The sequence below is a fragment of the Oncorhynchus gorbuscha genome, linkage group LG11 (assembly GCF_021184085.1).
Source record: "Oncorhynchus gorbuscha isolate QuinsamMale2020 ecotype Even-year linkage group LG11, OgorEven_v1.0, whole genome shotgun sequence".
In the NCBI taxonomy this organism is placed as follows: domain Eukaryota; kingdom Metazoa; phylum Chordata; class Actinopteri; order Salmoniformes; family Salmonidae; genus Oncorhynchus; species Oncorhynchus gorbuscha.
Genome location: NC_060183.1, coordinates 9,039,510 through 9,053,135, shown reverse-complemented (window position 1 = coordinate 9,053,135; position 13,626 = coordinate 9,039,510). Strand labels below are relative to the sequence as shown.

Below are 13,626 nucleotides of genomic sequence, written 5' to 3'. Positions count from 1 at the left end.
TCTCTGTCTCCTTCTCTTTCTGTTTCTCTGTCTTCTCCTCTTTCTGTTTCTCTGTCTTCTCCTCTTTCTGTTTCTCTGTCTCCTCTTTCTGTTTCTCTGTCTCCTCTTTCTGTTTCTCTGTCTCCTCTTTCTGTTTCTCTGTCTCCTCTTTCTGTTTCTCTGTCTCCTCTTTCTGTTTCTCTGTCTCCTCTTTCTGTTTCTCTGTCTCCTCTTTCTGTTTCTCTGTCTCCTCTTTCTGTTTCTCTGTCTCCTTCTTTTCTCTGTTTCTCTGTCTTCTCTCTTTCTGTTTCTCTGTCTTCTTTCTGTTTCTTTCTGTTTCTCTGTCTTCTCCTCTTTCTGTTTCTCTGTCTCCTTCTCTTTCTGTTTCTCTGTCTCCTCTTTCTGTTTCTGTTTCTCTGTTTCTCTGTCTCCTCTTTCTGTTTCTCTGTCTCCTCTTTTCTGTTTCTGTTTCTCTGTTTCTCTGTCTCCTCTTTCTGTTTCTCTGTCTCCTCTTTCTGTTTCTCTGTCTCCTCTTTCTGTTTCTCTGTTTCTCTTCTCCTTTTTCTGTTTCTCTGTTTCTCTGTCTCCTCTTTCTGTTTCTCTGTCTCCTCTTTCTGTTTCTCTGTCTCCTCTTTCTGTTTCTCTGTCTCCTCTTTCTGTTTCTCTGTCTTCTCCTCTTTCTGTTTCTCTGTCTCCTTCTCTTTTCTGTTTCTCTGTCTCCTGTCTCCTTTTCTGTTTCTCTGTCTCCTCTTTCTGTTTCTCTGTCTCCTTCTTTCTGTTTCTCTGTCTCCTCTTTCTGTTTCTCTGTCTCCTCTTTCTGTTTCTCTGTCTCCCTCTTTTCTCTGTTTCTCTGTCTTCTCTCTTTCTGTTTCTCTGTCTTCTCCTCTTTCTGTTTCTCTGTCTCTGTCTCCTCTTTCTGTTTCTCTGTCTTCTTTTCTGTTTCTCTGTCTCCTTTTCTGTTTCTCTGTTTCTCTGTTTCTCTGTCTCTTTCTGTTTCTCTGTCTCCTCTTTCTGTTTCTCTGTCTCCTCTTTCTGTTTCTCTGTCTCCTCTTTCTGTTTCTCTGTCTCCTCTTTCTGTTTCTCTGTCTCCTCTTTCTGTTTCTCTGTCTCCTCTTTCTGTTTCTCTGTCTCCTCTTTCTGTTTCTCTGTCTCCTCTTTCTGTTTCTCTGTCTCCTCTCTTTCTGTTTCTCTGTCTCCTTCTCTTTCTGTTTCTCTGTCTCCTTCTCTTTCTGTTTCTCTGTCTCCTTCTCTTTCTGTTTCTCTGTCTTCTTCTCTTTCTGTTTCTCTGTCTTCTCTCTTTCTGTTTCTCTGTCTCCTTCTCTTTCTGTTTCTCTGTCTTCTCTCTTTCTGTTTCTCTGTCTGTTTCTCTGTCTCTTTCTGTTTCTCTGTCTTCTTCTCTTTCTGTTTCTCTGTCTCCTTCTCTTTCTGTTTCTCTGTCTCCTTCTCTTTCTGTTTCTCTGTCTTCTCCTCTTTCTGTTTCTCTGTCTTCTCCTCTTTCTGTTTCTCTGTCTTCTCTCTTTCTGTTTCTCTGTCTCCTTCTCTTTCTGTTTCTCTGTCTTCTCCTCTTTCTGTTTCTCTGTCTTCTCCTCTTTCTGTTTCTCTGTCTCTCTTCTCTTTCTGTTTCTCTGTCTTCCCTTCTCTTTCTGTTTCTCTGTCTTCCTTCTCTTTCTGTTTCTCTGTCTTCTCCTCTTTCTGTTTCTCTGTCTCCTCCTCTTTCTGTTTCTCTGTCTTCTCCTCTTTCTGTTTCTCTGTCTCCTTCTCTTTCTGTTTCTCTGTCTTCTCTCTTTCTGTTTCTCTGTCTCCTTCTCTTTCTGTTTCTCTGTCTCCTTCTCTTTCTGTTTCTCTGTCTCCTTCTCTTTCTGTTTCTCTGTCTCCTTCTCTCTCTGTTTCTCTGTCTCCTTCTCTCTCTGTCTCTGCGTCTCTCTCGATGCAATCCTGTTTGGAGATTAATTTCCTGTGTCGTGCCCATATTATATTAGTTAGTTAATCCACGATAAGGGAATAGTGGAAATGTTTATCAGACAGGCTAATGACCAGTACTGGGACACAGAGAAGACATACATACAAGCTTGTTCAGACACTTTAGATGTGTTTTGAATAAATGACTCCTGCTCAGTTTTGGGTCTCAGTTTTGTCTTTCTCTCCCTCTCCTCCTCTAGGTATTTGCGTTGCTGTTGTGGATCGTGTGTTGGGCAGATCTCTTCGGCACCTTCCATGAGCTGCATCAGGGGGACACACGGCCGCCCATCTACTTCGTTACCCCACTGGTGGTCGGCATTACCATGGTACGCAACCAACAGGACGTGGCGTTGTAAACAGACAGTACAGCATTCAACTCACTTCCTGGAAAAAATACCTTATTTTAGGGGTCTTGTTGCTTAGGGACAGTTCAACATTTACTGGGGTGGTCAAATGTATATTTATTTGTGTTTTTAAAATTTTTATTGGGATTTTTATTGGTATGTTTCTATTGGTCTGTCTCTATTGGGCACAGGGGGAGGGGAGTGTGTTTCTATTGGTCTGTCTCTATTGGGCACAGGGGGAGGGGAGTGTGTTTCTATTGGGCACAGGGGGGGGAGGGGAGTGTGTTTCTATTGGGCACAGGGGAGGGGAGTGTGTTTTTCTATTGGGCACAGGGGGAGGGGAGTGTGTTTCTATTGGGCACAGGGGGAGGGGAGTGTGTTTCTATTTCTGTCTCTATTGGGCACAGGGGGTTTTCTAGGTCTGTCTCTATTGGGTGTGTTTCTATTGGGCACAGGGGGAGGGGAGTGTGTTTCTATTGGGCACAGGGGGAGGGGAGTGTGCCACATTTCATAATCTGCTTGCATGCACCTCTATATCAAGGTGTTTTTTTATATTTTTTTTATTTGACCTTTATTTAACTAGGCAAGTCAGAGAACAAATTCTTATTTTCTTATTTTCAATGACAGCCTAGGAAACACTGCCTGTTCAGGGGCAGAATGACAGATTTGTACCTTGTCAGCTCGGGGATTCGAACTTGCAACCTTTCGGTTACCAGTCCAACGCTCTAACCACTAGGCTACCCTGCCGCCCCGTGTTGTGGTACTTCCCTAATGGACTCCTCTACCAATCTAGCTTTTACTATTACCACAGGCCAATATAGTCTACCAGTCTGTTCTATCCTGCTCTCTATCCACCATTCATAGTGGTAGGTGGATAGTTTGTCCTGATCTGCTATAGGCTAACTAGCATACACATGTTTCAATATGAATCCACACAAATAGGAATAGCTGAGATGAAAGAACAGTGAGACACGAGGCTCAAGAAGCTCCAATACGAGCTGCTATTCCTCGCGCACCTAAAACCTAACGCTTCAAAACCATGATATCGAAGTGCACAAAGTCGGTAAGCTTTGCTTATTGGTTGTGTTGTGGTATTTGGGAGGGTAGTCCCCAAAGAAACCTGTTGGTGTTACATTTGGTGCCTATAGTATATTTTATATAATTAGAAATAAAGAATCAAAATGCTGAATGTCTGATTTCCTCCTAGCTGATCATTGTCTGCAGGCGGCTCTGATCGTAGTGTAATGAAACGTGCAGGGAGAGGGAGCTTCTATCTCAAGGCCATCAGACTGTTAAACAGCCACCACTAACATTGAGTGGCTGCTGCCAACACACCGACTCAACTCCAGCCACTTTAATAATGGGAATTGATGGGAAATGATGTAAAATATATCACTAGCCACTTTAAACAATGCTACTTAATATAATGTAACGGGCAGAGAGAGGGAGCTCGTCTGTGGTGGTCGGTGAACACCTCAACCGTCTGGCCAGTAGCCCTGCATGGTATCGACTGCCACAAAAGCAAGGCAGGAGTTTATAAGCACAGGCTCACTTACAGTTATTGTTATTTGTGGCCGTAAACATGTATTTTTGAGTTAATTCTATGAGGGCGGGAGGTTGTGCGTGAGGTAGATGCATGTTTACGTAACTTGTCATAGAGTCAAGCCATCATGTATGTGTCGTTATGTTGGTAGATGATTAGAGTGTCATTGTATTCCAGTAGCCTTAACAGTAATGCTACGCTGTAGGATGTAAGCCTATTGAACTTGATGTTATTCTCAGGCATCATTGTAGAGCAGTTGCTGTGTTGGCTCACTCTCTCTCTCTCTGTCTCTCTCTCTGTCTCTCTGTCTCTCTCTCTCTCTCTCTCTCTCTCTCTCTCTCTCTCTCTCTCTCTCTCTCTCTCTATTCTCAGGCAACATTGTAAAGCAGTTTCTGTGTTCTCTCTCTCTCTCTGTCTCTCTCTCTGTCTCTCTCTCTCTCTCTCTCTCTGTCTCTCTCTCTGTCTCTCTCTCTCTCTCTCTCTCTCTCTCTCTCTCTCTCTCTCTATTCTCAGGCAACATTGTAGAGCAGTTTCTGTGTTCTCTCTCTCTCTCTGTCTCTGTCTCTCTCTCTGTCTCTGTCTCTCTCTCTCTCTCTGTCTCTCTCTCTCTCTGTCTCTCTCTCTCTCTCTCTGTCTCTCTCTCTCTCTCTCTGTCTCTCTCTCTGTCTCTGTCTCTCTCTCTCTCTCTCTCTCTGTCTCTCTCTGTCTCTCTCTCTCTCTGTCTCTCTCTCTCTCTGTCTCTGTCTCTCTCTCTCTCTGTCTCTGTCTCTCTCTCTCTCTGTCTCTCTCTCTCTCTGTCTCTCTCTCTCTCTGTCTCTCTCTTTCTCTGTCTCTCTCTCTCTGTCTCTCTCATATATACCCTATGCTTAAGTGGGGGAAGGAGAGAGCGCTGAGATGATCCTTACATGCCCTTTTGTGTTTCTGTGCTTATCTAAATGGTGTTAACTCAACCCCTCCATCTCTTCTCTGCCTCAGTTGCTAGCTACGTTTCTGATCCAGTTTGAGAGGTTGAGAGGGGTCCAGTCTTCAGGGATTCTCTTTATATTCTGGTTCCTGTCGGTGCTGTGTGCCATCGTGCCTTTCCGCTCCAAGATCCTACAGGCCAAGGTGAGATCAAGGTTCCCCCTTTTTACTTTCTGATGTCTCCATCTGCCTCCAGCTCTCTCCTTCATCCCTTGACTCTCTCAAAAGGTGCCCCCCCTCCTCCATCATTCTCTCCCTCTCCTCCCTCCTTTCCTAGCTAAAGAACTTACGGTTGTCTAGGCAGGGACGTTGTTTTGTGGGTTAGGCAGGGACGTTGTTTTGGGGGTTAGGCAGGGACGTTGTTTCGGGGGTTAGGCAGGGACGTTGTTTTGGGGGTTAGGGGACAGGGGGACGTTGTTTCGGGGGTTAGGCAGGGACGTTAGGCAGGGACGTTGTTTCGGGGGTTAGGCAGGGACGTTGTTTCGGGGTTAGGCAGGGACGTTGTTTCGGGGGTTAGGCAGGGACGTTGTTTCGGGGTTAGGGTTTCGTGGGTTAGGCAGGGACGTTGTTTTGTGGGTTAGGCAGGGACGTTGTTTCGGGGTTAGGCAGGGACGTTGTTTTGGGGGTTAGGCAGGGACGTTGTTTTGGGGGTTAGGCAGGGACGTTGTTTTGGGGGTTAGGCAGGGACGTTGTTTCGGGGGTTAGGCAGGGACGTTGTTTTGGGGGTTAGGCAGGGATGAGGCTGTGTGGCGAGAGCAAGGGGGGGGGGGTGCGAGGGAGAGCGACAGAGAGAGGGAGAGAAATAGTTGGTCTGTTGTCCAGTGTTCTGAATGGAATAACATTGTGCTTGTGAACTTCAGATCTCTCATTGGCTATTGCTCATCACCGTTGTCAAAACTTGTCATTGCACATCTCACACCACAAGGGAATTGCCGGTAAAAAAAAAAAAAAAAAATTCATTTTACCTTTATTTAACTAGGCAAGTCAGTTAAGAGCAAATTCTTATTTATAATGACGGCCTAGGAACAGTGGGTTAACTGCCTGTTCAGGGGCAGAACGACAGATTTGTACCTTGTCAGCTCGGGGGTTTGAACTCGCAACCTTCCGGTTACTAGTCCAACGCTCTAACCACTAGGCTATCCTGCCGCCCCATGAAACAGGTTTGAAAATATCGGGATGTCTGGGATGTCTGGGATGTCTGGGATGTCTGGGATGTCTGGGATGTCTGGGATGTCTGGGATGTCTGGGATGTCTGGGACTGCTCAAAGACTGGATCGGTAGCCTCAGGTTGCGTCTCTAACCCGCTCACATTAAACGACGAGCGTCGGTGACGACCCCGTATAGCGTCCAGCCACCCCAGTCGTAGACTGTTCTCTCTACTACCGCATGGCAAGTGGTACTGGTGCGCCAAGTCTAGGACCAAAAGGCTTCTCAACAGTTTTTACCCCCAAGCCATAAGACTCCTGAACAGGTAACCAAATGGTTACCAGGATTATTTGCATTGTGTGCCACCCCCCCCCCAACCCCTCTTTTACCCTGCTGCTACTCTCTGTTTAGCATATTTGCCTAGTCACTTAGTCATTCATGTACATACTACCTCAATTGGCCCGACCAACCAGTCCTCCCACATATTGGCTAACAGGGTTATCTGCATTGTGTCCCACCAACCCCTCTTTTTATGCTACTGCTATTCTCTGTTCATCATATATGCATAGTCACTTTAACCATCCCTACATGTACATACTACCTCAATAAGCCTGATTAACCAGTGTCTGTATACAGCCTTGCTACTCTTATTCTCAAATGTCTTTTTACTGTTTTATTTCTTTACTTACACACACACACACACACACACACACACACACACACACACACACACACACACACACACATTCCTTTTTTGCACTATTGGTTAGAACCTGTAAGTAAGCATTTCACTGTGAGGTCTACTACACCTGTTGTATTCAGCATTTCACTGTAAGGTCTACTACACCTGTTGTATTCAGCATTTCACTGTGAGGTCTACTACACCTGTTGTATTCAGCATTTCACTGTAAGGTCTACTACACCTGTTGTATTCAGCATTTCACTGTAAGGTCTACTACACCTGTTGTATTCAGCATTTCACTGTAAGGTCTACTACACCTGTTGTATTCAGCATTTCACTGTGAGGTCTACTACACCTGTTGTATTCAGCATTTCACTGTAAGGTCTACTACACCTGCTGTATTCAGCATTTCACTGTGAGGTCTACTACACCTGTTGTATTCAGCATTTCACTGTAAGGTCTACTACACCTGCTGTATTCAGCATTTCACTGTAAGGTCTACCTACACCTGTTGTATTCAGCATTTCACTGTAAGGTCTACTACACCTGTTGTATTCAGCATTTCACTGTAAGGTCTACTACACCTGTTGTATTCATCATTTCACTGTGAGGTCTACTACACCTGTTGTATTCAGCATTTCACTGTGAGGTCTACCTACACCTGTTGTATTCAGCATTTCACTGTGAGGTCTACCTACACCTGTTGTATTCAGCATTTCACTGTAAGGTCTACTACACCTGTTGTATTCGGCGCACGTGACAAATAAACTTTGATTTGCGTCTCAGATCTCCAAAACTTGTCTGGAACAGACAAGTCGGGGCCACGATCATGTCGTAGTGTTCACCCAGCTTTAGTGTCCGTCAAAACTCCTTTTAAGAAATGTCTTTCATGACACGATGTCCTCCAACGGGTCAATCAAGTATTTCTCCTGTCTTGTGTTTCAGAGTGAGATTCCAGACAAGCTGCGTTTCATCACCTTCTATCTCTACTTCAGTCTGGTTGTATCACAGCTGATCCTCTGTTGCTTCAATGAGAAACCCCCCCTTTTCTCCAATGTCGACACAGACCCCGTGAGTCTCACACACACACACACACACACACACACACACACACACACACACACACACACACACACACACACACACACACACACACACACACACACACACACACACACACACACTTGTTTTACTTTCCTCGTGGGCACCAAACAATTGATTCTCATTCAAAATCAAATTTTTCCTAACCTTAACCTCAAATCCCTAACCTTAACTCCTAACCCGTGAGCCTATAATAGCATTTTTCTTTGTGGGGACTGGTGAAATTTGTCTGAATATTTTCTTGTTTTAATATTCTTGTGAGGACTTCTGGTCCCCACAACGATAGTAAAAACACACACACACACACTGTGGCCTATCTTCTTACTCTGTCATTTTCTCCTCAGAATCCTTGTCCTCAATCGACCGCTGGCTTCCTCTCCACAATGACCTTCTGGTGGTTCACTAGGTAAAACCATTTCCCCCACACACACACACACACACACACACACACACACACACACACACACACACACATATAACACGTATGTCCCATTCATCACCATTGTGTCTGTCCTATATATTTGTATGGCTTGTAGCTACTTCATGTTCACATATGTTATTCAATTAATCGGTACATTTGATCAATAATTAATAGAACTGCAAACAGCAGTCTTCTCTCTGTGCAATGGTTTCCATGGATACTGATAAAGTATCCCTCCCGTTGTGTCTCTCCCTGTCCCAGCATGGCGATCAAAGGCTATAAGAACCCTCTGGAAGCCAAAGACCTGTGGTCACTGAACAAGAGGGACAGCTCAGAGGAGGTTGTCCCCAAGCTGCTGAAAGAGTGGGACCTGGAGCAGATCAAGGCTCACAGGTAGAGAGGGAGGGAGTAGAGGGAGGGAGTAGAGGGAGGGAGTAGAGGGAGGGAGGGAGGGAGGGACCTGGAGCAGATCAAGGCTCACAGGTAGAGAGGGAGGGAGAGAGAGAGAGGGAGGGAGTAGAGGGAGGGAGGGAGGGAGGGAGTAGAGGGAGGGATTAGAGGGAGGGACCTGGAGCAGATCAAGGCTCACAGGTAGGGAGAGAGGGAGGGAGGAAGGGAGGGAGAGAGTAGAGGGAGAGAGGGAGGGAGAGAGGGAGGGAGAGAGGGAGGGAGGAAGGGAGGGAGTAGAGGGAGGGAGTAGAGGGAGGGGAGTAGAGGGAGGGAGTAGAGGGAGGGAGTAGAGGGAGGGAGGGAGTAGAGGGAGGGAGGGAGGGACCTGGAGCAGATGGATGGAGGGAGGGAGGGGGAGGGAGGGACCTGGAGCAGATCAAGGCTCACAGGTAGGGAGGGAGGGATTAGAGGGAGGGATTAGAGGGAGGGAGTAGAGGGAGGGAGGGAGGGAGTAGAGGGAGGGAGGGAGGGACCTGGAGCAGATCAAGGCTCACAGGTAGGGAGGGATTAGAGGGAGGGAGGGATTAGAGGGAGGGAGGGATTAGAGGGAGGGAGGGATTAGAGGGAGGGAGGGAGGGAGTAGAGGGAGGGAGAGAGAGAGAGAGGGAGGGAGAGAGGGAGGGACCTGGAGCAGATCAAGGCTCACAGGTAGGGAGGGAGTAGAGGGAGGGAGTAGAGGGAGGGAGAGAGAGAGAGAGGGAGGGAGAAGAGGGAGGGAGTAGAGGGAGGGAGTAGAGGGAGGGAGGGACCTGGAGCAGATCAAGGCTCACAGGTAGGGAGGGAGGGAGGGAGGGAGGGACTGAGGGAGTAGAGGGAGAAGAGGGAGGGAGTAGAGGGAGGGAGTAGAGGGATGGAGAGGGAGGGACCTGGAGCAGATCAAGGCTCACAGGTAGGGAGGGAGTAGAGGGAGGGAGTAGAGGGAGGGAGGGAGTAGAGGGAGGGACCTGGAGCAGATCAAGGCTCACAGGGAGGGAGGGAGGGAGGGAGGGAGGGAGGGAGGGAGGGAGGGAGGGAGGGAGGGAGGGAGGGAGGGAGGGAGACAGACAAATCTTATTGGTCACATACACATGGTTAGTAGATGTTATTGTGAGTGTAGCAAAATGCTTATACTTCTAGATCCAACAGTGCAGCAGTATCTAACAAGTAATATCTAACAATTCCACAACACAAACTAATACACACAGTCTACTATAGGAATGTGATGAGAATATATGAGTATAAAATATATGGATGAGCAGTGACAGAGCGGCTAAGATGTAATAGTAAAGAATAGATAGTGAAGGATACAGTATACAGTATATACACATGAGATGAGTAATGTGAGAAATGTAAACATTCTTAAAGTGGCATTATTAAAGTGACTAGTGTTGCATTTATTAAAGTGGCCAATGATATCAAGTCTGTATGTAGGCAGCCGCCTCTCTGCGCTAGTGATGGCTGTTTGAAGATGTCGTTCCCATAGTTACGATTAAAACATTCCCAAACCAGAAACCGTGTATTGATGGCAGCATTCGCGTGAAACTGAAAGCGCGAACCACTGCTTTTAACCAGGGTACGGTGACCGAATACAAACAGTGTAGCTATTCCCTCCGCTAAGCGTCAGTATAGAGACAAAGTAGAGTCGCAATTCAGCGGCTCAGACATGAGAGTTATGTGGCAGGGTCTACAGTCAATCACGGATTACAAAAAGAAAACCAGCCCCGTCACGGACCAGGATGTCTTGCTCCCAGGCAGACTAAATAACTTTTTTGCCCGCTTTGAGGACAATACAGTGCCACTGACACGGCCTGCAACCAAAACATGCGGACTGTCCTTCACTGCAGCCGACATGAGTAAAACATTTAAACGTGTTAACCCTCGCAAGGCTGCAGGCCCAGACGGCATCCCCAGCCGCGTCCTCAGAGCATGCGCAGACCAGCTGGCCGGTGTGTTTACGGACATATTCAATCAATCCTTATCCCAGTCTGCTGTTCCCACATGCTTCAAGAGGGCCACCATTGTTCCTGTTCCCAAGAAAGCTAAGGTAACTGAGCTAAACGACTACCGCCCCGTAGCACTCACTTCCGTCATCATAAAGTGCTTTGAGAGACTAGTCAAGGACCATATCACCTCCACCCTACCTGACACCCTACTAGACAGACCAAGGCTTGGAGGGAGAGTGGGGGAGAGAGAGGGAGGCAAGGGATGTAGGGTGGAACAAAGGGAGGGAGACAGGAATGTGGAGCAGGCCAAGGCTCGGAGGGAGAGTGGGGGAGAGAGAGGGAGGCAAGGGATGTAGGGTGGAACAGAGGGAGGGAGACAGGAATGTGGAGCAGGCCAAGGCTCACAGGGAGGGAGAGATTAACGCCAACATGAACATTGGGTATACCATTGCTCAATTTCCTTAGTCTTTCCTGGAACACATTCTATTTGGTGATGCTTATCTCAAAGGCGTCCAATTATTTCACTACATCTAGGTACAAAGAAAAGAGAAACCTGCAAATTCCAATAACATTTTTTAATTAGTAATTCTTTTACTGTTTAAATATCACTTCCCTTCTTTCCTTATTTTCCTTTTAACAACAATATTGACCCAGTAGTATGAATGTGTAGAGAATGGTTTCTCTTGTTTAAGGTTACACAGACTAAGTCAACAGTAGTTTCCCCTTTTCAACTCGTTCCCAGAACAGTTGAGAGATGTGGTGGTTTGTTTTTATGAGCTCTGAATACTGGAGTGTGCGAGCGTGATAGAAACCACTGCAGAGAGCAGTACCTTTTGTTAGGATAGAAACCACTGCAGAGAGCAGTACCTTTTGTTAGGATAGAAACCACTGCAGAGAGCAGTACCTTTTGTTAGGATAGAAACCACTGCAGAGAGCAGTACCTTTTGTTAGGATAGAAACCACTGCAGAGAGCAGTACCTTTTGTTAGGATAGAAACCACTGCAGAGAGCAGTACCTTTTGTTAGGATAGAAACCACTGCAGAGAGCAGTACCTTTTGTTAGGATAGAAACCACTGCAGAGAGCAGTACCTTTTGTTAGGATAGAAACCACTGCAGAGAGCAGTACCTTTTGTTAGGATAGAAACCACTGCAGAGAGCAGTACCTTTTGTTAGATAGAAACCACTGCAGAGAGCAGTACCTTTTGTTAGGATAGAAACCACTGCAGAGAGGATAGAAACAGTACCTTTTGTTAGTAGAAACCACTGCAGAGAGCAGTACCTTTTGTTAGATAGAAACCACTGCAGAGAGCAGTACCTTTTGTTAGGATAGAAACCACTGCAGAAAGTACCACCACTGCAGAGAGCAGTACCTTTGTTAGTAGAAACCACTGCAGAGAGCAGTTTTTGTTAGGATAGAAACCACTGCAGAGAGCAGTACCTTTTGTTAGGATAGAAACCACTGCAGAGAGCAGGTACCTTTTGTTAGGATACCTTTTGTTAGGATAGAAACCACTGCAGAGAGCAGTACCTTTTGTTAGGATAGAAACCACTGCAGAGAGCAGTACCTTTTAGTTAGAGATAGAAACCACTGCAGAGAGCAGTACCTTTTGTTAGGATAGAAACCACTGCAGAGAGCAGTACCTTTTGTTAGGATAGAAACCACTGCAGAGAGCAGTACCTTTTGTTAGGATAGAAACCACTGCAGAGAGCAGTAGTTAGGATAGAAACCACTGCAGAGAGCAGTACCTTTTGTTAGGATAGAAACCACTGCAGAGAGCAGTACCTTTTGTTAGGATAGAAACCACTGCAGAGAGCAGTACCTTTTGTTAGGATAGAAACCACTGAAACCAGGATAGAAACCACTGCAGAGAGCAGTACCTTTTGTTAGGATAGAAACCACTGCAGAGAGCAGTACCTTTTTTGTTAGGATAGAAACCACTGCAGAGAGGATAGAAACCACTGCAGAGAGCAGTACCTTTTGTTAGGATAGAAACCACTGCAGAGAGCAGTACCTTTTGTTAGGATAGAAACCACTGCAGAGAGCAGTACCTTTTGTTAGGATAGAAACCACTGAGAGCAGTACCTTTGTTAGGATAGAAACCACTGCAGAGAGCAGTACCACTTTGTTAGGATAGAAACCACTGCAGAGAGCAGTACCTTTTGTTAGGATAGAAACCACTGCAGAGAGCAGTACCTTTTGTTAGGATAGAAACCACTGCAGAGAGCAGTACCTTTTGTTAGGATAGAAACCACTGCAGAGAGCAGTACCTTTTGTTAGGATAGAAACCACTGCAGAGAGCAGTACCTTTTGTTAGGATAGAAACCACTGCAGAGAGCAGTACCTTTTGTTAGGATAGAAACCACTGCAGAGAGCAGTACCTTTTGTTAGGATAGAAACCACTGCAGAGAGCAGTACCTTTTGTTAGGATTACCTTTTGTTAGATAGAAACCACTGCAGAGAGCAGTACCTTTTGTTAGGATAGAAACCACTGCAGAGAGCAGTACCTTTTGTTAGGATAGAAACCACTGCAGAGAGCAGTACCTTTTGTTAGGATAGAAACCACTGCAGAGAGCAGTACCTTTTGTTAGGATAGAAACCACTGCAGAGAGCAGTACCTTTTGTTAGGATAGAAACCACTGCAGAGAGCAGTACCTTTTGTTAGGATAGAAACCACTGCAGAGAGCAGTACCTTTTGTTAGGATAGAAACCACTGCAGAGAGCAGTACCTTTTAGTTAGGATTTTGTTAGAAAACCACTGCAGAGAGCAGTACCTTTTGTTAGGATAGAAACCACTGCAGAGAGCAGTTAGTTAGGATAGAAACCACTGCAGAGAGCAGTACCTTTTGTTAGGATAGAAACCACTGCAGAGAGCAGTACCTTTTGTTAGGATAGAAACCACTGCAGAGAGCAGTACCTTTTGTTAGGATAGAAACCACTGCAGAGAGCAGTACCTTTTGTTAGGATAGAAACCACTGCAGAGAGCAGTACCTTTTGTTAGGATAGAAACCACTGCAGAGAGCAGTACCTTTTGTTAGGATAGAAACCACTGCAGAGAGCAGTACCTTTTGTTAGGATAGAAACCACTGCAGAGAGCAGTACCTTTTGTTAGGATAGA

The 13,626-nt window shown here is 46.0% G+C and overlaps 1 protein-coding gene across 1 annotated transcript in view; it reads left to right on the top strand.

The window, feature by feature from the left end:
* Window positions 1-13,626, top strand: part of LOC124048086 (ATP-binding cassette sub-family C member 3-like) — an 86,275-nt gene that overhangs the window by 36,205 nt on the left and 36,444 nt on the right. Inside the window, exons 3-7 of the mRNA XM_046368505.1 lie at window positions 2,139-2,264; window positions 4,801-4,932; window positions 7,562-7,687; window positions 8,062-8,123; window positions 8,400-8,531. Of these exons, the coding sequence (XP_046224461.1) occupies window positions 2,139-2,264; window positions 4,801-4,932; window positions 7,562-7,687; window positions 8,062-8,123; window positions 8,400-8,531 (578 nt within the window). The remainder of the gene's footprint in view (window positions 1-2,138; window positions 2,265-4,800; window positions 4,933-7,561; window positions 7,688-8,061; window positions 8,124-8,399; window positions 8,532-13,626) is intronic.